This window comes from Strongylocentrotus purpuratus, unplaced genomic scaffold, assembly GCF_000002235.5.
Source record: "Strongylocentrotus purpuratus isolate Spur 01 unplaced genomic scaffold, Spur_5.0 spur5_scaffold_1, whole genome shotgun sequence".
Lineage (NCBI taxonomy): Eukaryota > Metazoa > Echinodermata > Echinoidea > Camarodonta > Strongylocentrotidae > Strongylocentrotus > Strongylocentrotus purpuratus.
The window spans coordinates 27,436,824-27,460,488 of NW_022145594.1; the positions used below are offsets into that span (position 1 = coordinate 27,436,824).

Sequence of the window (23,665 nt, forward strand, 5' to 3'; positions counted from 1 at the left end):
ATGTTTTCATATCAATACAAACACATTGGCCCGAATTCACAAAGGAGGTTCGTCGACAAGCCTAGATTAAATATAAAGTTGAGCATTGTGAAAGAAAAGGTGTGGAATGGATCAAAACAAGTTGATCATGTATCATGTAAGTATTGGTGTGTACTGCAAGGTTCTGGAGTCATCAACACCATATTAAATTTGACCCAGTCTTGGTAAAGTAACACGCACTGTACACAGAAAGATGTATAGGGGACTACACAAATGGTATCGGGGCTACTAACCTTGATTTCCCCATCTTTCTATGCTCATTACTCAGCCAGTTTACATTGTCTACCAAAATTGTTTGGCAAATAACATTTATTTCTACTCTTGAACATTCAGTGTAAGTTTTGTTTGATTCTGTGAGAATTAATTTTCCCTTTTTGACCAGAAATCAAGTTTATCTTTAAGGTGCGTCATATGACGCGTTTCGATGCGTTTCAGACCAAGTTTCAGACCAAGGTTCAGACAAAGGTTCGGACAAACTTTAAGCTGAAACGCGTCAAAACGCGTCATATGACGCACATAAACCTCGGTTTGTCTACAAACCCCCTTAGTGAATTCGGACCATTACCTCCGAGATTTTCGAAAGGGGTGTGAAGCAAGTTATTTATATATCCGGGCCGTCAAACGTACGTTGGACAAAGACGAATGTTCGTTTCGAATGTCTACGCCCAGATTATTGCCAATGACGTCAGAAAGGTCACAAATCAGGTCACATCACTGACGTAGGCTGTAGCTGAACAGCTAAAAATATCCGCTGTCTTACAAATGTATTCAGACCAATAGTTCAACTCTCAAACAAATGTATCACCACAGTACAAATATATGCTAAATCACAAATATTTGCATATTTACAGAAATTTCACAAGCACCGTTCTCTCGCCTCAATGTGCTTAATATGTCATGCACCCAAGTTTGGAAAATAGAAGGCATTGGAAAAATAAACCCGTGAAAGTGCGAAAATAGAGATTTTGATTTGTTTTGGTAGCAAGAATAGAACTCATCTTGATGATAAATTTATCATTAGGATAGATCTAAAGAAATGATCTGGGTGTCTTTAGTCCACGCCCTCCTGTTCCGCTCGAATTCTTGCCGTCTGTAAAACAAACATGAACATTTAAAAGAGATTATTTCGTTGCGAGCATGACAAAATCATAATCTATTCTTGTTCCTGTCTTTAATAAACTCATAACGATCAAACATTTGTCAAAAATTGGCTTGAAAGTAACCCTTCAGTAGGAAGTCCATGCCAAAATCAAGTAAACTGCGATTCCATTATTCTATCGTAAAGGCAGGTCTGTCAAATATTGGAAAAATCTGAAGAATTAATATTTGTTTAACACGTTTGAACAACAAACAAATCCCTTCACGCTAAGTGACAGGCTTTGAGCTGTGATATTCATACGTGGATAAATGTCCATCTTGTTCAGGGAAGAGTTTAAATCGCACCACGAATTTATGGGTAGTTGGTTGGTTTGTTTGTATTAACTGACCGCTAAGAAAACATGTGTATGCTTGTTAGTGAGCACACATGGGTCCCATGGCTTTACTTCCTCTATGAAGGACTTGGTAAAGATGTAACATGTCTTACCAAAGGGCATTAGCATATCGAATAGGATTTGAACCCGTTACCTAACGGCTACGGGACCACTGCTCTACCAATGGTAAATCGCGCCCCACTCAATATGCGATCTTCTACGCAATGAAGTCAGATTTGTTTTATAACCAACAATGAATTTTACTCTAGAAACAAAACTTGATTAATACCTCTCTCAGCTTCTCTTTGATCTGATCTTCCTTCAACTTCTGTTCTTCATACCGGTAGAGGGCGGATCGCAGCGGCTCTACAACTGAATCATTCAGCTGAGTGAAGAGCTGTTAAATTTAATAAAATGGATTTACATGTAATTTGTCATTAAATAAAATTCACACAAGCTGCTTATTTTTTATTACATTACATGAGACTACGTGTAAAAACGCTTACCCATGCCATTATCCGATTAGGTTGTGTATATTTAAACTAAAATAGTTTTAATATAACCTACTGTGCATAATCGACTCTATGCCGTATACCAACGATCAAAGGAAACCAAAATATTTGAAAGAACATGCGACTATTTGAATGTATTGTTTGAAGCCGTACAAAATATATTATATGGCTCTTCTGCCATTACAATGACCCGTACAATGTGGTGACATTTAAGAGTTCACTATAGAGACATGTCTCTATAGCGAGGCCATTGAATGCAGTAAATGGTCTAGCATATATGGACAAAAGACATTGCTCCGGATGTTCTTTCCTTTAACGTTTTTATTTTATCTTTTAATCTGAGAGTCTTATTTTTTATCCAGTTCTTCCTTGCGCTCAAAAACATGCATCATAAAGCTGTAAGATATCATTTAAACTTTGTAAATCGATGTAAATCGCCTCCTGGGAACATTTGGCAATTGGGTGTGTGTGCATAACTTAAAGAAAACGGATATAGATAATAATTATTGTGCTCATAAAAAGAAGCACTACCTTGCTTGAGTCAAATAAGTTTTTCAAAAGTGACATGTCGGGGATCGAACCAACGTCCTTGGCATCTCCAATCTTGTGTTTATACCAATCAACTACGGCACGTCTTCAAACTACTCAACTACTACTACCCCTGTATATTCGATTCTTTATAGATATGCCACACTATTAATCTCCTTGTGCCACATTGCCTTTATCATGACATAAATATAATAGTAGTAATATTCCGATTTTATATAGCGCGTTAAATATCGATGATGTTTTTAAGCGCTTTACATTTATATCATTACCCAGATCATCGGATTCCGGCTTGCCCGCACACAATGTATGCACATTCCTCCCCTCCCTGGGGATCATTCCAGCCAGGCTTGAAATTTCACCAGTTCAAGTTTAATCTATGCCTGCGTTAAAATGGTTGTCCTGGAGCTAAATATAATCAAGTTCATAATAGAGCAAATATTGAAATGCCTTTTAAGTTGCTTGAAGCGATCATTTGTTAAACTGGTACATATTTGTTTATAGCAGATCTACACGCCTGGCAAACAAAGTACCGGTCAATTGGCACTGGTGCAAAATGAAAGGTCAAAATATAAAAATAAATAAAAGAACCTCACCTTCGCCACCACCTCAAACATTGGGATGAGGACGAACTTGATGAATCCGACTTGAGCTGTGGGCTTTGTCACCTTGTCACGGTCCATGAATGATGCTACAGGTAGACCCTCTATCTTCTCCCGATCACTCTACATTGCAGCAAAATAAAAATCAAATTGCTATCAATACGTTTAATTTCAATCTATGTTGAACATAAATTCAATAAATGATATATTTTAGGGTATCCCTTGATATGTTCACTGGACATGGCTTCTTTCATATGGTATCATGTTTCATATGGTATCATGTTATTGACAATAATTATGCTTAAACCCACCTTTTTGATAAATGCTTCGAGTAATTATTATGTAAACGTACATTGTACATTGTATAACGCTTTGAGAGGGCCTTCGGTCCTGAAATGCGCTATGAAAGAACGAACTATACTACTATTATTATTATTATTAATATATTTTCAATATCATTCCTTTATTTTGTTTGGGGAGGGGGCAAATCTAATCATCGTATTGGAAACTTACTTTTCTCTTCGGTTAATCAAAATGATAATCAGATTTCTCTCGCGAGATTTCTGTTTTGCTAAGCAGATGCTCTACTTTCTATGACAAATCAACTTCATTAGCAGCCATGAATACATGACCCGTCAAATCCATGAACATACACAATCTTTACTGACCTGCATAAAATATTCCTCCAGTAAGCAATCCACCCAGGGCTCCGAAACATCAGACGGTCTAACCTCGTTAGAGATATCACAGCACTTGATCAATACCATTCGAAGCTATAGACAGTGGTCACATTGGGAAAAAAATAAAATAAAATATAAGACTATTGCATATTGATAATACTTGTGTTGAAATATTTAAAGTAATATAAACTAGTATGAATATACGATTTTTTTTTACTGCTTCAAATGCCATTTAATAGTTGTCCTTACATTGTAATGTATAACTCGTCCCCAGTTTCAAATCAGGGGAATCATCCTAAATTGTCTCCAAAACTGTCTGACGAGTAAAGGGCACGAATCGATATCAGTGAATCAAAGGCAAGGTTTATGGCCAACAATGCTGAGGGGGAGGGGCATTCTACCGTATTCTTTTCCCGTCATATTCTCTCCCTTTCTGCCATACTTTGACTCAAATGAAAACCGCTGGGCTAAAGAGGTATTTCTGACATTAAGGGGTCATTCGGCTTTGGACACCATTAGCAGTTTCAAAGCCTGATGCAATTAGAAATAAATTAACCACAACAATTTTCTAACAGTAGTTGGGATTGGACTTGATGTCATGGGTCACAACAATTATATAATATGAACGAAACATGCTTGTATTCGCATAACATTGGAAAGTCTCGATGCGCTTAATTTTAGCAAGCAATCGGACCAGGGGGGGGGGGGGTGTTTCACAAAGATCCTGAGTTTAACTTAACTCTAAGTGGGACCTAACAATTATGGAAAGCCGTTAGCATGTATGAAACAAAAAAAAGTTATTTTAAAAGGCATAAAATGTTGATTCAAAACATTCACGTTTTCTATTATCAAGGAGATTTCATGTTCTCGATGTAGAATTTATAAAAAAACGTCTGAGATATTTGAATTTTGCTTTTGAATACATTTTATTTTATGGTTCCAAATGGCTCTCCATAACTTTTAAGTCCAACTTTGAGTTAAGTTTGACTTAAGATCTTTGTGAAACACCACCCCGGACCTATGAGAATACTCACGTAGTTGAGATGTTCCTGGTTCGAGAAGTCGAATCCACTTTCGACCTGGGCTTTGAACTGGTCCAGGATCTCCGAATGACGGGCCATATCGGTCGCCATGATCAGCATGATGATACCCTGTCATAAAAAAAATAGTTTCACTAATTCATACATTTCAGTGATTCATCAGTTGTTAAACCTCACCATTTTATTGTTACCATTTCAGTAAAGTCTCATGGATTGGAAAAGAAGACCTTCGAGTTTTTCCCAGCATCCATGTGACTCATTTCCAAATATTATCTTGTTTTGTATTCAATGATTTTCTTTGTTTTTGCCGAATAAATAATACTACTACTAATAATAATAATTGTTCTGAATTTCGTTGTAATCTGGTATATTTAAATCGCTTTAAAAAAATTCCATGTACGAAAAGAAATGTATATATTATCGACAAGATCTACATTTTTAGGAACCCCTTAAGTATTTTGAAAGAGGTACGTGAATATGGTTTTAAACTCGAAGAGTAAGTTTACATAATGAATAATTTTCGAGAAAGTCATATGCATTCCTCATTGTCCAAAGCAATGGTTTTCGTTAAAGTATTTCAAAATTGCAATTTCTCGTAGTTATAGTTCACTTTTCTATCAAAATTTAGATATTACAAAAAATGATTAACAACAGAGATTTTTTAAATTTCAATGTAAAATCTCTTACAGCGAACAAAGGTTTGGCATAGACAATTAAGGGTGCTATAAAAAGGGAACATATCCAAGCTAACTCAGTACACACTAGAGTACTATGAAGTACACTTTCCCTTAATTGTATTATATAGTAAGTGGATTACGAAAGGTTTAATCATATCTGTATTCAAAGCTATTCTGATTTCAAGTAGACTATGACAAATTAATGGTCTTCAAATGAAGAAAACAGGGCCACGTTTTACAAAACTTGTTATCTTTGACAAAGGTCAGTTTTTGTTATAAGCTACTGAAATCCTTGCTTCTGATTGGTTATCAGCAGATTTGTCACTAATATTTGCCATTTGTCATTGAAAAAGGGCTTTGTGAAACACCCTCCTGCACTTGTTATGTACCTGCCGAATATCCTTGAACTGTTCTTCCGGCACGTTCCTGAAGATGTTGCATTCTGGGTTGCTGATGATCTTGAAGGCCACTGCACAATGATGATTCTCTAGAGGTGATATGTCGTTGTATCGGATAGCCAGGTCGGTTCGAGCATTGATCTGATATCTGTATCCAGAATAAGGAATGTAAGAATACAAAATACGTAACATTCCTATCGAATGCTCTGTGACAATAGGGACGTTCACACCTACAGAAAAAAAAGTGGTACTTAAAAATCGTTTTTGCATCGCGATTGAATTTTTTTTTTTTTTTTTTTTTTTTGGCGTGTGTGGACAAAAATTTCACCTACCTTCGCGATTTGCGTCGCGATCCAATTCACAGTAAATCTTGCAATTTTGCAGAATAATTGCGATAGTTTTCCGGGCGCTGTGTGTTTGTGAATAGTATTGAGAATCAAAAATCGATATATTTAATCCCAGGATTCCAAACGCTCATACATCGGCCAGATTCACGCTTGCGCAGTTCGGACGTTCTTGTCGTCGAGTGAGAATTCTACTTGTGTGTGAATGATCACTCCCCCCCCCAAAAAAAAAAAATAAAAAAAAAAAAAAAAAAAAAAAAAAAAATAATAATAATAAATAAAAAAAAAAAAATACAAATAAATAAATAAATAAATAAATAAATAAAAAATAAATAAATAAATAAATAAATAAAAAAATAAATAAATAAAAAAAAAATTAAACAAAATCAGTCTTTGCATCTCGATCCAAATCGCACTGAATGTTATGTGTGAACGGGCCTAGTGGTCCTCTATTTTGTATGCAAAAGGAAAACAATACTCAAGAACATATTCTGAATTCTGAGTGTTGTCGATGATCTTGAAGGCCATTGCAGAATGGTGGGTTCAAGATGAGAATAATTAAATAAATGGTCGTTCTATTGAATAGCTATAGGTATTGAACGTTGGTCTGGTATCCGTCCCTTTATGTGTTGTATTACTGTATTGGTCCATTGGTATCCGTCTTATAAACCAAATGATTATAACCCGGGGTTAGTCTAGTAGTAAGAGTGTGATTATGCAATTATTTCAAAGTAACCTTTCAATAATATCGATTAAAATGATGATAACAAACAAATTACTATTGTTTCTATGTTTCTTCTAATGTAAGGAGTTTTTAAATAGCTTTGTATTTGGCAAATCGAGTGTTTAAATGTTACAATTCTGAACTTTTGCTTTTCACGTCACATCAACGCATGACGTCTAATGTTTCATGCTCATTGCTATGAGTCACTCAATAACAAATTACAAGAATTACAACAACAAAAAAGGGAAATTGATTGATATGGTATTTGACATCGGAAGAAAATTAGCCGATACGGAATATTGACCCGAGATGGCGCTAGAGGGGATTTATCGGCGGTGCTTCTAGTACAGTATGGCTTTTAAATCGTCTGCACTAGTTTGGCGAGGAGGGATTTGACATTCATGCGTGGTCACTGGCAGGTGGTTTTCTCATCAAATCAGCTCTCAATTGACTTAAGAGAAAGGGGACCGTGGATTATCAACGGGTACCGCTTAGGTATTGTTTGGCTTTATAGAGGGCGCAAGTAGCTACAAATAGTGCGGTCCCACATTCAAGCCATTAGGGACTTTTAGATTTGCACAACGACAACGTGGATTGCTACGATCGACGTCCTTTTAATGCACTGCCTTGAATGGACGTCACACGTATCAGTCCACGCAAATCTAAAAGTCCCAATTTACACCACCACAGCAGAATTGTATGAATACGCACGTGTTGTTGAACCCTGGGTGATCCAAATCATGGCACACTGCCGCCGTGAGTAGGATGCCCAGATCTGAGAGGCACACCTTAGACTGCAGGTCGCACAGGTAGATCATCCCGTACATCATCTGCGTCACGCAGAAGCAGTGGCGAAAGTTGTGGAACGGGTTGTTGCGGTAGTTCTCCTGGACACAAAGCTGAAGGTCAAAGGTCATTAGAGTACAGTGACCAGGGTCCCGTTGAGTATACATTAGCATTGATTGGTAACTTTGCAATGAATGGAAACTTCCATTGAATCCTTAATTTGATTGACTGTTAGGTGATGTTGCCAAGGTAGTTACTATTGATAGCAAAGTTACCACCAGTGATACGTTTTATTCAACGGGGGTCTGTTTTTGCTTCTGCGTTTACATCAAGTTTCTAAAATAATGTAGATTATTGATACATGTATGTATTTCATAATAACAATAAATGAATTAATAAATATATAATTCAGTCAATAATAACTACATGAAAAACTCAATAAGAATACTAATTAAATTATAATAAAACTACCAATACTACTATTACTACTTCTACATAATGATATTGATGATGACAATGATAATTATAATATTTATACTAATAGTGATAACAATATTTACATTAGGCGGGCCATGTAGTTGCTATTACGCTAGCACTGCCATTTTCCTGTTTACACCTGGTTGGAAAGTAGCACATGAGAGATAATATCCTTCAAAATGACGTTAGCGCCGGGCTTTTATAGAGACAAGTGAATAAACCTCTATTTTTATCTTTGAAAAACGCCCGATTTCTTTATGATACCACAATGCCAATTGATGGCTGATTATTGTTTTACCTGACCGCTAAAAAAGCATGTATATATGCTTGTAAGTACAGTCAAACCTGCTTCAGTGACCACCTGTCTACAAAGACCACCTGTCTACAAGGGCCACATTTGTTGTTTCCCTTGAAAATGGTTTCTCATTGAATCATGTACTGAAGAAACCTGTCTACAAAGACCACCTGTCTACAAAGGCCACTTTTTGTGTTTCCCTTGGGCGGTCACTATAGACAGGTTTGACTGTACCAGACGACCGATGACTTTAAAGGGATTGGGTATCTTTGCCTCAGATTCTTAAAAAAAACTTGGATTTAGCTCATACTGCAATAATAATTATAAACCTTTAGTTCAGTCAGAAATCCCATGACTTTGACTTGCCGATCGCCCGTCTGATTATCAAGATATCTATGGTTGGAATAACTAATTTAAAGAATCATTTCCCAATGGTTATTATAACAGCTAGTACAGTAAAATTGGGAAAAATGAGTATGGTACAACCGGTCGCTCAAAGATTTTTACTTTTTTGAAGCACTTCTTGATTATTCTGAAGCACAATTTATTTAGGGATTCAATATTACACCATATCACATACACTGATAACACGTATGGCCATACTTTTTTAAGTTTTCCCGGAGGGACTTGGTTAAAAGGGCACAGGCGCATTGACTTGGTTTCGAACCGGGACCTCTTGGTTACGAGACCAATCCTCTACCACCGAGCCATTGTATCTCCTCAATGCACCTCATGCTTACCAGAAATCGCCGAAGAACAATCGGATTCATGTGAAACTCGTTTACTAAGCCCAGCTCATGGTACATGTGTTCCAAAAGACAGAGCATCTGTGTCAGAAGAAAAAAAATCGACAAATGTCGACATTGGAATGGACATTAAAGGAGGCCCTTGCATAGATATTTATTTTAATTTATAACAGAACAAACGATTTAATGACAATTTGCGTATCAATACTGACATATGATGTGTACCATTGGGCGCTTTAAACAAATGCATAACTCTAGAGTAGTGGGGTTTCAGATAAATATTGTAAAATATTCTGTTAACAGAATACATATTGCTACAAAACTGATAGACGATATCGAGTAGGAAAAACAAGTTGTTTGATTTGAAGACGGTTATGTAATGCCCTGTTGTGCTTTTGAAATACAGTCAATTAGCGACTAATCACCATAAATATCAAGTCGACTCGGTGGACTGATGCTAATTAGTGAAGGATTTCCGCAGACTGTCATACTAGTCTGCATACATAGACTCTAAATTCACACTCATGCACAATTCCATAACATCATGAGCAAAAGCCTAGCTCTGTCAATCTCTGGCTGTATTTATGTGAGGTTTTAGTACAGAGCCTATCGGGTTCAATGGACCGTGCAATCGGCGTAGTCTCTAAGTTCAGACACAATCTTACGCACTACGACTGATAGGATGTGTGACCGCAAACTACTAATTATTGTGAAAAGCTAGCAGCAGCTGGTGTTTACTTCAATTAATATATATATAGTTTAATACATTTTTAAACAGATCGAAAAAGGCACCTAGGTTTGAAAGCTAATGTTGTTGTAATTCACTTTAAAAGTATATTTCAATATACTTTTTCACTACTGTATTATTTGTTGGTTTCTTTCTGCGTTATGTTTGTAGTCTGTCTAGGATCATCTACCCATACGTTTTTGTAAATATGTAATGATTCAACCACTTCATCCGATGACCGGGGTAATAATATGTTCCGCGCCTAGAAACGTAGTATTAGGCGCATTATAAATGTGAGCTATTATTATTCATCTGTTTTCCATTTTATTGTCTTATCTACATTTGTGAGAAATACTTAATCATATTATTGGCCTTTGGATACATTTAATTTAATACAGTGTGTGATAAAAGAAACTTACCTCATTCGATTCCCAATGCCAAATGTCGAACGTCGGCTTCTTGAGGTACTCCTTTGTCTCGCGTGACAGTGTGTACTGCAATAAAGCAAGAGAAACAATGAGACAGGTGCATCATAGAAAGTCTGATTTAACTTCTAGAATACTGTGCGAAAAAGATTGAAGCTTTGCGAAGAAATTGAGGAAATATAAGGGAGATTGGATGCTTTTGTAAAAGCGTAGTGGAAATCATTCGTGAGAGTGGCAACAAATTGATCAGAAAAAACAACATCTCGACGATTTCATCCTTCTTGAAAAAAGGAGCTTCCTAAACATTCTACATCCTCATTTTGTCAACGTACCTTGTTTATTAATAAGCACAATCTCCCATCTCCCTGGTACAATCGTTTGTTCTGTTTAAGGTTATATTTCATTGTAATAACCCCGTTGCGTAGTAACACACAAGGACAAGCTTTATTTGAACTTGATAATGCAAAAGTGAACGTTCCTGTGTTTTCTTTAACCATAGCTGTAAGGATGCGAGGCTTTTCGCCCGAGCTTTTATTAGGCCGAGTAGACAAATGTAAGAGAAGGAGAAAGTATGGCTTCTTTGATATGTACCTGCACTGACGTCCAATTGAGTAGAAGATACATCTTCACTTACATTTTATCTTCATGCACTACATGCACAATCCCCATTTGTTAAAATTAATGACGTAATTTCATCACAATTGAGTCTGGCTTAGATGTACCCGGAAGTATATGAATGTAAAAGCAGAGATTTAAATTCCGTGTCATCGATGCATGCTTAGCACGTCTAACTAGCGTTATCCATTGTAATTTGCCGTTATCGCTTGATTTAAAATGGGGGAAATGTACTTTATCTACGCGCTGCCTACAACAAGAAGAAGATACATGTAGTTAAGGAGCACAATACTAATGAGAAAAACAATACAAACCTGAATTCATTGCATCAGATGCACGATCTAAAACAGTCATTTAATGGAAAGCGGTAACATGTCAATCAATTACATATTTGTTCGATTAGAGTATTTTCTTTTTGCTGTTATGTTTTCAATGTTATCTCTCTTTTATGAAATATTCCTATGTTCTTGCCCTGGATCACTTTCCATCGTCCAGATGATTGAGATAAACCCGTAAAATAGATTTGTATGAATGCGGGAAAAAACACGAGAGAAAGAAAAAAAAAAGACATCATCTTTAATGGCCTTTTCGATCGTGGAACGAAATAAATTGCTGCAAAACCAGATTCATACTTGTTGGTTGTCATGGTTACAGAAGCCAATGACGGCAAGGCAAGGACGGCGGAATGTCGTATTTCAAAGCGTAAAGGCAATTTTAAAGAGACCATTAGTCCATTCTCGGTAATGAAGTGATGCAACTAGATACAGCATCAGAAGAAACAAAAAGCTCGTCGTGAATGATAATGGCTGTCAAATTCGTATCACCCATTTAGAAGTTGAACAATCTGTTGTGTAACGGGCGGTAATATATGATGCGTTCGTCTTAAAGAGAAAAGAATCGTCACATTCCTTATTTATGACATATTGTTGAATTTCTTTACTTTCTATCAAAAGCTAAACGGGCTAAAATGTTGGAAACAAATGTTGAAAGACAGCTGTCTGTTTGGAAACTAAGGCAAATCGTGTGTACATGTAACGCTTTAATATACTCATTAGTGTGATGGTGATGCTAACAAAAAATATCCCCCTCCCCTCCCAAGCTTATCCAATATACCCTGGTCACTCAGATGAGCCCGACAACAGACCGAGCAAAAATGTGTGTGCGTCTTTGTGTTACTTTTGGTAATTCTTTATCTGCAGGGGTTGTTCTATGTTTTATTCATAGAATTATATTATTTACGTACCAAGTATTGATGGATTGGCTTCTCTTTAAATAAAACTTAGTACGTATAATCTTTGTAATTGCTCTACGTATAACTGTTTTTTTTTTTTAAAGAAAGTGCACAAATTTAATTTTTGATTTGTAACTGATTTAACTTCTGAATGATGTAATTGGTACACTTACTTCTTTTGATTTGTACTACTGAATATAATATTTTACAGAACAAAATTACTTCCAGCGGCAAAGAGTCAGCCAGTCTGGAGCCGGTTTATATGTGATAATGGGTTATATGGTGGTTACCTAACCTCCCCCCCCCCACCCCCACCCCCCCCCCCCCCCCCCCGAGGCTGGTGTACCCATTGTCTGATTTTCATTGACGTCGAACAGGCCTGTCCTCATCAGCTCGAGTTTGCCAAATAGCCCGCTAGTTTAACTATCCCAATCGCAAATTAACCAGTTAGTTTGCGTCATCATCAACCCTAGCTGGTTGGAATTAGTAAGATATTTGGTCGAGAAAATATCCCGATAAATCTTTGTCGTGTTTCCAAAATATCCCGCTAGGCTATTGTGCACCTCTACGAGCTAGTTTTTTTTTGGTGAGCGTATCGGTCTGGTGTAGACGCTATTTCGGCCTTCGGGGTAATAATTATCCCGAGTCTGAACTTAGCGGATTATTTGGCCACCAACTCGTGCTGATGAGGACAGGCCTGCCAGTGCTCTTATTGTCTTACCTTGGGGTATTTCGGGACATCGCGCTTCGCGACGATCCGTGTATCGTTCCCCTGGGCGGCCGGTATGGTGCACTTGCAGAAGTTTGCATGGCGGCTTAAAAACGGGCAGAAACGGAAGACATAAAGTTTAAATTTTAGCCCACGCAGATTTACTATTAACATGTACAGTAAACAACAAAATTATTCATACCCCTTGCAAATCTGACGTTGTTGTTGTGTTTTCGTCAATCAAGAATGAAAGATGAACTGGCTGAATTAGGGCCTTCGTTTGATACTTTTAGATGTGTAAGCTTTGATATGGCACATTCTCAAGAAAGATGAATTGGGATAAATCATTTTTTTTTAATATTTAAAAAACTGGGTAAAAGTATGGATGATTCAGTTGCTAACTGTATATAATAATACAGATATTAGTAATAACAATAATGACTATAATGATACTAATAGTAATGATAATAACAATAATTCAATTCAATTCAATTCAAATATTCTGTTTCCATAACTCGATCAAAACATGTTAGATAATAATAATAATACAAGTTAAATTTAAATCTCACTTTTCCAAGAGTAGTCAAGCCGATACCTGTGAAATATTTTAAACGGAACTTAAGAATATTTTCGAGGTATGTTCTCAGATGCTTTTTGAAGAAGACAAGTAAAGTACTATTTCTTTGAAACTTATATCACAATCTTATCATGCGTATCTTACATGATCATTTCCCGCATATTTATGCCATATTGTATGACCTACAATAATGCCAATTCCCCTTTTAGTTTTATCTAACCACGCTACGCAACTTACAATGTTTTGTTCATTCTATGTTTATACAAAAAGAGAGTGAGAAAAAGCTTTTAAGGGATTCGTTCCTTTTCAACTAGAGTACATGAAGCTGTTGCCATGCCTACCTCTTTGCCGCAAGTAGTTCATCCTTGATGGCTCGTATCTCCATTTTACATTTTTCAATCTCTATCGCCTTCATGCCTTCCACTACGATAACAAAAACACGCTAAAGGTTAGCATAAATATAGTTACAAAACGATTCATGGATTGTTAATGTAAATGTATAATGCATATAACTAACCATAATATCTTGGAAAAGCAGGGTACATTTTTTTTCTACGGGTGAAAATGAATTTAATATAAACTCAAAAGCGGTTGAGTCCTGATCTTTAAGAAATTAAAAATAGGGTTGTGAAAAAAAATTACATTTCACTTGTCCCCAGTCCAATTTTTCAGATAAAATAGACCTATTGAGCACATTTTGCATGAAATTCAGAATTATTTGTATACATTAAAAGAAAGGGGAATTCCCTTGGTCTAATAAAAATATACTAGGCTCTGTCCATTTTGGCTTTCCTCTATTTTCTTCTCTTTTAGCTTACGCTGTTTTTTAATAAATAATCCCTGTTTGTTCGGTTTCAATAAATGCCTGTCAGGAATGGCTTAATAAGAAATCACGGTTGACTGTTTGACATCTATATTCTTCTTCCAGTTAAGTGCCGCTTCATGGTGATGAAGATAATCGCATACAAAACGGGGTAAGCTGGTATACAAAGTTCACTTTCAGCCTTGCATTTGAAGATGAAGTTGAGTTCTGTACATATCATTGTAATGTGAAAGAAACTATCTGAAAACAGCAAGGAGATGTAATAACTATGTTACAAATAGGAAATTATCAATGCATACTGTTGGATTTTGGATGATCGAAAACGAAAATAATCGATACAATTTTCCTAAAAAAAGGCATCCACCATACTCAAAAGTTGTTATAAGGGACTACACTAATGTGGTCTGAATGTTTGAACCAATCTGCTCGCTGTTTTCTATCATATTTCAAATATTGGGGCATTTGAAGAGCAGTCTTTTCTGGGAGGTTTTTTCTTTTCTGACGTTCTCCACAATTAATGACATCGAAAGAACGGAACTTCTCACAGTGAATCTGCTTGAGCATGTTTAAGTACAAGCCTAGGGTGACTTCCATGCTGCGTGGGAAATGTATTCGTACTTCTATGTTGTGCCTCCGACCTTGCACTTTGAATACCTTGCATGCAGAAAATTGTTCTCCTCTAGGAATTTGATAAAGTTGTTATGACAGGTAACGCCTATGAAAAAACACTCGAGACAAATTTCAAATAATAAATAATTTAAAATAATGAATAATGCTATGCAGCCATACACACCATGCATTTTCTTCTCTCTCTGTGTTGCGTGGGTGTGGGTGTTTTCCATGTATGTAGTTTGTTATGTTGTAAATGTGACCGGTGGCGTATTATTCACCTCCGGCGGAATCGGAACCCCCCCCCCCCCCCTCCATTCCAAAATCAGACAAAGAGCCCCGCCTGCGACACAGGTTCCATTTTCGGAAGAGCAAATCCTCGTCTCGCGAGACAGTAAGTGATAATCCTTTCAGATAGAAGTAAAATGATGCCTTTCATATCTTCAGTTTTTACCAACTCATGGCAGGAAACGGATAACCTTTTAGGAGGGGGGGGGGGTAACGTGTAAGCTTAAAGGTGTTCTTCAGTTTCGATCTCAATTGAGATTTGTTCTATTACTTAAATGATATTGTTTCTTAAAACATGAATGATATAAAGAAATGCACTTTAAACGCTGGATGCAATATAACATAGCCTTGTTACAATACATAACGAACCACGTAGAGGAAAACTAATTTCCATGTACACATAATAGAGCTGTCATGCCAATACATTTTCTAAATCATACACAACGGAAAAAAATCATAGTTGAACAGATACAGTACATGCCAAAAGCTTATAAATCAAAGCGTAGTTATTTTAATTTTTTTATAATGAAGCTAAAATTTAAAGAAGTCACATCACATCAAATCAAAACTACTATTTGGGTCTTTGCGTAAAAGTGCGTGAATTCAAGTACAACAAAAGAAATAAAAGACTAATCTAATTAATAATTTCTATGCTTTGCATCAAATAAAAGCGGGTACTAAAAGTAATTTCTAAAATTGGAAAAAAGACATGCATCTAAAAGGAGTATGGGACATTATTTTTTATTTTTTTCTAAATCATTATGATCGTTATAGAATTTTCCAAGCCACCATCGATTAAAGAGAGAGAGAGAGAGCGCGAAAAAGACCCAATCAAAGGAATAGGGAAAGAAAATTTAAACAAATCAAAGGAAAGAAAAGGAGAGAAAATCAAAGGAAGAAGGAAAGAAAAAGAAAGAAAAAAGATGATAGTGAAAATGTGAAATTCCACTGGCATATGAAAGATGAAACTTTAGGACTTCCCTCAAAACGAAAGGGCTTAAAATGGTCTTTTGGGGGAAAAATAACGATCGTTAGAAGTCAAATCGACTTTAGGAATCGCAATCCTTTTAGTTAATAGTCTGATTTTCAGACCCATGAACCGTACGGTCGTACGTTTTGTGCTACTCAAAGATTGCATCTGTTTAATTGTGGCCATTACAAGAAATGGGTTTTTGATGAAGACAAATGCTAAATAGAATCAATACTCTGCTATTCTAGACCACATAATAAACACTATGCATTATCGCATGCGAATGAAGGAGCGCCTTTCCCTAATTGGAGGTTTTCAGATGGCATTTCACAGGGAATATGTTTACCCTAAAGATTCCTTAAAATATGATGCGATGAAACAACAAAAACAAAAAGACAGCCCCGTTGTATTTGTGTAAGTGTTAATGAATAGCAACTTAGCACACTTGTCTAATAACAGGCCCTGCATGAATTCACTTATCTCTCTTTTTCGCGATTAAACAATGTGATGCCTCTACCACTTCATGTCAGTATAACAAAATATTACCAAAAAAAAAAGGCTGCCTCGGTTTACCGCTTCATTTCATTTCTGAACGAGCCTAAGTTGTTAATCACAGAGTCAGAAATAGGAACTAACTTAACTGTTGATCGCCCCACCATGGATCTGTACTATTACAGAATGAGGTTTATGGATTGGGTTAGGGTGATGGTTAAGTATCAGAGATGGGATTAAAAGTAGCATTAGGATCAGTGACAGTGTTTGGTGTTAGGGTAAGGATTAATAGGATAAATATCAATGTAATCACCTTAGTAAACAAATAATACACAGCAGTGAGGGCATTAGTAAGAATTACCAACACAAGGTACTTTTGTTCCTAATGACCAGTCATTAGTATTTGCTAATTACCGGTCATTAGTAAAATTACGTGTTAGGCAAACAAAATGCCTGGTCACGTGTACGCTCTCAACCAATCTTGTAATTAGGATCCGCTTCATCATCTTCTAAAATTAGGTATAGGACTCAAGAAAGGGTTAGCATTATGATTAGTTTCAGTGTCCAGTATCAGTGTTGGGATTAATAGGATATGTATCAGTGTTTTCCTGGTGGGTAGGAATTGGGTTTAAGACTGGAGTTAGGTTTATCATTATGATGTGTGTCCGTGTTTAGTGTCAGTGTAAGGATTACGAGAATTAGTGTCAGTGTTGTAGTGTTAGAGTTAGAGTTAAGTTTATGACAAGGGTTTGGATAGTATCAGCGTCCGTGTAAGTTTCAGGGTTACGATTGATAGGACTAGTGTCAGGGTAATACAGTTATAGGATTAGTCTTAGGTTACGGACTAGGGTGGGTATTATCATTACGTTCAGTGTCAGTGTTGAGGAACAGGATAGGACTAGGAATGGTTTCGGTATTAGTGTTAGTGTAAGGGTTACAATTTACAAGGATAGGACAGGAGTAAGATGTAGCCTCTTGGGGCCAGTGGCTTGCGTAGCGGATGTATTCTATTCAGCGTTGCTCTCAGTAATGTTTTAACTAATTCAAGTTCTAACAGCATGTAGGACTACGTTTGAGGTCATGCAAGAAATACGGAAATGCTAGAGGGATTAGGCTGAGTGTGTCAATATTATCACTGCTCTTTTGCTTACGTTGTTGTTCAGGAACCACTGCTTCTGTACCTTCAAAAACACCAGACATTCAATCAATATTAATCAAATTTGTTATTGTCAATTTATTTTTAAAAATAATTCAAAGAAAGCACCATAACATTGCCCTCAATCATATTGTCGCCCAATCATATATTCAAAAGAATACAAATAATACAAAGTGGACGAGCAATGCGATGAATTTGATATAACCTTAACAGTTCATTACTAGTAACAGGCAATTATTCGAGTGATATTGTGGGAAATGAAATGAATTTCTAGTCGAAAAGGATTAAATCTTACTTTCGATTCTTTGCTGCATGACGTTAAGCCGGTTAAGCATCTCATCTTTCATCTCGTTTATTCGGAAGGCCCTGCAAAAGATAAAAAGTGCATGAATATTATCAAAGAAATAGCAGGTAGAAATATCCTTCTTTTTTGTTTTACATAGGTGATGTTTATTTTCTCTCATGAAATGCATATGTATTTTAAGTCAAATGGTGAGATGTTAATGTCAAATGCGAGCTAAGCGATTGTGTCGTTTAAAACACGACACTTATATACGCAAACAAACAGTGAATGTAGAGCCATAGGTATCAGCACGCAATCATTTCAATTCATACCCTCAAACATAATGACCATACACTGAATAGTGCATTGAATCACTCAAAAAGCGTTGAATAATGATGCAATTTCTTCATATATATATATATATAAGTACTTGTATTGATATAGAAGGCGAGGGAGTAAAAGAAAAACGATGCAAATTCTAGATATAAATATTACCTCCGAATTGATCAAATAACCAACCCAACAAACTTATCTTCTGAAATGGCGACAAAGGCAATAATTAAAATGTGTTAATGTTTGTTTTATTAAAGTAAAAGGGGAAAACAGTAGTAGAAATGATAGGAGAATGAGTAAAGAAGTAACTGAATGAGAAGAAGGGAAAGAGGAACCAGAACAAGGATAATGAGAAGAAAAACAAAGTAGGAGAACAAAGTAGGAGCAAAACAAAGTAAAGAAGGAGAGAAAATTAGTAATAGTATTTATTTCAGTTTGAGTATTATTATCATCAGTAGTAGAAGTAGAAGTAGCGATAGTAATAATAGTAGCAGTACTAATATTATTATTATTAATTGTAGTAATAATAGTAGTAGAAGTAGTAACAACAGCAGTAGTATTAGTAGGAGTATTATTAGTAGTAGTAGCATCAGTAGTAGTAATAGTAGTAGTGGTAGTAGTAGTTGTAATAAGAGTAATATTAGAAGACGAAGAGCAACGACAGCAATAGCAAATTAACATCAAACACCACGAATGACAAGTAAATATATATAATATATAGAATTTAAAGGGGAACCTGGAGAAAAAGAAAAAGAAAAAGAAAAGGAATAAGAAAGTGAGAAGGAAGAATAATCGGATGGAAAAGGAAAAGATTTACAATTTTAAAAAAGGAGAAGAAAACTTACTTTGTCATTTGCTCCGAAACGTGCGTGAGAACACCATGAAGGACTTCATCGTGAGCTGTTAAGAAGAGCAAATTTTTAAGTATTGATATCGAGTGGTATATATAGATATGTTATTCACAATATTTTATGCGATATGTTATGCATGAAACAAATTATCACTATTATTTGTTTTCATTAGTATCATTATTGCCATTTTCATCATTATTTGTCTTATTATTATAATTATCATTATCATTGTTATTATTATTATCACTATCATTATTATCATCATCATTATCATCACCGTTATTATTATAGGTATTATCATTATGATTATCCACATGTAAACCTTTATCTTTGTTATATTTTATGATTTCTGAGTGAAAAAAAAATGAATTTAATTAAATTAAATTTAATTATTATTATCCCCTGCCAAAACGTTATAATGTCATTCTTTTTAACAAATACAATATATATATATGAAGATTTAATGATCAAGGTTTTTTTAAAGTAAAGTTGACAGCATATCAAATGTTAGTTAGATTTGAGGGATAAATGGCGGGTCGGTCATAGGTACGCAATAATAAAGTTGCTCCGATTGTGTTCGGCAAGCTCATTCATATCATTCTTCATTTTTCCTAGGCTATGAGCCTTGTTATTATTTTCATAAAAAGCGCATTTCCTTTTTACCTAATTGTAACTTTCATGTGTCTGTGACCTGAACATCCTTTTCACCATAATATTTCATTGAACTATCAAGCGTGCCCAGGGTAATGCGCATTGTTTACTTTCTTGCTACTATTTTTGCATTGCCCTACATTTCATCACATTCTAAATGTGAGTGAAGATATATCAAGATGTGAACACGGAAAGAATCCAGAAGTTGATATCATACCTTTTTATAAAATGAGGACAACAAATAAAACTGAACGTAAGACTAAAGAAAATTATTTCATAAATGCATTTCACCTAGAGTTGAACAAGCTTTAGTTCAACATAGAGAATGATGCGGTTCTTATATGAATCTGCATGCAAGATGCATTTATGATATATATAGTTTTTACATTCCATGTATAATGAAGTACAAATGGAGATAAAGATTAACATGACATAATTGTAACTATAATATAATTCTCCCTTTATCCCCATACTCCTCCTACTTCTTCCCCGAATTCATTCTGCCATGTTTTAACCTCCTCTTTTAGAACTGTTAACTCTTCCTTTACACCTATTACTCCTTTTTCTCCCTATTCCCCCTCCCCAATACGTCCTTCTCTGATCCTAATCTATTCCAACCTCTCCTCCTCCATGGTTATTTTCTTTTCATCATCCCTTCTCCTCCCTTTCCCCGTCTCCTCTTCTTCTTGTAACTATCTCCTCTCCCTCTTTCTACTTCTCTCTTCGTTCTCTTCATCTCTTTTCCCCTTTTTTCCCACCTAGCCACAATCGAACGGTATTGCCAATTGATGTAGAGTACTTATCTCCAATCACACCGTTAAGAACATGTTTTATGTATAGATTTCCATTTGCAAATGGAAATTAACACGGTTCTAAGGTTGTTGCATCTATTTACCAGTGGTCATCACCATAGTTACAAAATGAAACAAATCATGTTGCCATGCCGACACATATTAAAAAGGAGTCAATTGAATTGCACGTTGCCCTTTTGTGTTAGATGAGTTTTCAAACTTTGTTATCATCTCACATAATGTAAAATTGATTGCAATTTTATTGCAAACGTCGGCATTATGTCCTTGTTCACCATTTGGCAGAACACAAAAGTGACTTCTTTCATTTTGTATGAGAAGTCTCCAAGCATAACACGATTCTAAAGGAGTAGTAGGAATAATATCCTTATTATCATATACTATCTTGATAATCCTAATTCGGTCAAAAGTGGAATAGACACGTGGCGAATTGGGGCACGTTTTTCTACACCTTCCTTTATGTACAGTGGTGAAAAAAATATAATAATACAGAGAAGATGGTTTTAAAAAAAAGACACAAGGACAATAACATGCCTCTAACACAATCCCCTCATTCGACTATCTCGTTTTCTCGTATGTTATCTTCCTAGTTACAACTGTGATCCACTCTCTGCCCCCCCCCCCCACAAACAAAAAAAAAAAGACGGAGAAAACCCTTTTATCATGTTAATACTTTCACTCGACGTGCATCACTGGTACAGGGTTGCCACGCTTCAATTCTGAAGCCCGTACACAAATTGGTAGTTTTTAACCTCTGCATCAGTATGAAATATCAATTTCATTTGAACTATTTCAATCAAATTGATTGGACTACATGATGGTATACATTAGAATACTTGATAGGTTGGTAGATAATGGCCCTGAAACAACGCGTGTGACATCGGATTTGAGAAAATTTGCCAGAAGGTGAATTATTCGCTTTGATATTGACAGCCCTGAAAGATGGATTTTCTGAATTTAGAACACTTATATTTTTTGCGATATGTGTGTATGCCATATGACATAATGAAATAAACATGATAAATCTTGTGTTCTTGTCGTCGAATGGCCAGCTGTAGGTTTACTAGAAATAATTTATATTTCCACTTCACTTATTTCAATTTTGGCAGCTATGTAGCAAATATTCAATAAATAATTTTTTTTTAGATTGTCAGGTTTCCGAACACATACATGCTAACAAAATGATAACCGCGTAGTCCTTACTATCGAGGGTGACCTTATCAGAACTGACATTGATCAATACTGTTCTTTCCTGAGGGCCTCTCTGCAATTCTCGCTTCCACTGCCTTCTCTAGTAGCCATTAAACACACCTTGGTCAGAGGGTATAGGCATCGGAACTCGGTCACTTTCAGGACCACTCAAATGAGACGAAAGAGCGAAAGAGCCTACTATTGCAATAACACTAACATATTTGAAGAAGAGGCGAGGGGGCAATTTGCCCCTCACGTCAGATTCCTGCCAAAATGCATCAAATTTTACTTAATAGTACTAATAACAACGTTACTTATAAAGCGCTTACCATCGAAGTCTCTAAGCGGTATAACAAACAAATTAGACTGATAAACAATTACATATTAAACAAAACAAAACAGTGCAAATAAACCTATAAATTAGCATACATATGGAATACACATTAAGGTGAACAGAATTAATTAATCATCGAAAGCAGTTTTGAATAAATGTGTCTTAAGATAAACTTGTATAAACTAGTGCTTAGCAGGTTGCGGAATGGTCTGTAAGTCAGTGTTCATACAGCCGCATCATAGATGGGCACGTATTAACAAACAAATCTTCCCTTTAAAATATGTCATTTATGACAATCACGACGATGCCTGCAAACAGTGCTTTTCTTATAATAGCTTTGCGGATGACAGTAAAATGAGATGTTTTGTCCAAAATACAACTTTATGATAATGTAAACGACTCAAAGTATAAAGAAAGTCAATTTCACACATACATACATGATTTTGTATGTATTTATAAATATATCATAACAAATGTATCACCTTTCTTTTTAAATGGTTTTGATGTAATCTTTCATATATATATATATGCATTGCAGTCGAGAATACCGAAGGTTATTTACCATTTGTTAAACCTTCAAATTACTACCATGGAAGAAATTGGTTTGCTAACAGAACAAGAAAGTATATTGAATGAAACTTGTAGGCCGTATACATTTTGACAAAACGACTTTGTATATGCATGCTTTCAAAATTGACCTTATATTTTCTTCCAAAGAAATTAATGATTGAAAGTATATCTAAGTGATATACTTTAGTCGAGTGTTCCGATTGTGGTTAAGCACGTGTAGAGCCTTGTATTTACCCTATTTGCGCTGAACTTGTAAGATATTCTAGAGCAACGTCGTTTTTCAACCTTACTTTTTTGTTTTAGTTACCGTACCATTATGGTCATCTCATTGCCAGGAATTGTGCCGTGTTGCATTAAGCGAGGAATACAAAACACTTAATCGTGTTTTCAATTGAATTCCCCAATAGAATTTTCAAGTTGATATTATTTGAGCATTTTATCATGAAGAAATGTTATTCCAGAATACCTATTGTATATGACTCAATTTTTCACGCGGCTCCCCGTTTTAATATAATAAATATAGAGAGAGAGCAAGCGCCATGAGCGCCCATCAGAGGCTGGTACCACCTCTATACAAAAAGTCCTCATAATCATAATTTCCATATATCTTTATGATTTCTTTTATTTTTATCATGGTGGAGGAATTGTGGGGTTAAAGAAAATACCATCATATCGAGTTAGAT

General features: G+C 35.7%; 1 protein-coding gene across 2 annotated transcripts in view; it reads right to left on the bottom strand.

Annotated features, from left to right (window-relative positions):
* Window positions 1–612: 612 nt before the first annotated feature.
* The window catches only part of LOC589578 (high affinity cGMP-specific 3',5'-cyclic phosphodiesterase 9A), a 38,077-nt gene continuing 15,024 nt past the window's right edge, over window positions 613–23,665 (bottom strand). The window contains exons 5-18 of one of the 2 annotated variants that reach the window (XM_030977933.1): window positions 19,422–19,476; window positions 18,256–18,326; window positions 17,956–17,985; window positions 13,964–14,045; window positions 13,058–13,151; window positions 10,485–10,559; window positions 9,333–9,419; window positions 7,746–7,933; window positions 5,958–6,114; window positions 4,886–5,002; window positions 3,840–3,944; window positions 3,166–3,294; window positions 1,801–1,908; window positions 613–1,129 (exon numbers count right to left, since the gene is read on the bottom strand). In XM_030977933.1, the coding sequence (XP_030833793.1) occupies window positions 1,091–1,129; window positions 1,801–1,908; window positions 3,166–3,294; window positions 3,840–3,944; window positions 4,886–5,002; window positions 5,958–6,114; window positions 7,746–7,933; window positions 9,333–9,419; window positions 10,485–10,559; window positions 13,058–13,151; window positions 13,964–14,045; window positions 17,956–17,985; window positions 18,256–18,326; window positions 19,422–19,476 (1,337 nt within the window). In that variant the 3' untranslated portion in view covers window positions 613–1,090. The remainder of the gene's footprint in view (window positions 1,130–1,800; window positions 1,909–3,165; window positions 3,295–3,839; window positions 3,945–4,885; window positions 5,003–5,957; window positions 6,115–7,745; window positions 7,934–9,332; window positions 9,420–10,484; window positions 10,560–13,057; window positions 13,152–13,963; window positions 14,046–17,955; window positions 17,986–18,255; window positions 18,327–19,421; window positions 19,477–23,665) is intronic. The other variant, XM_030977934.1, reaches the window with a different exon arrangement.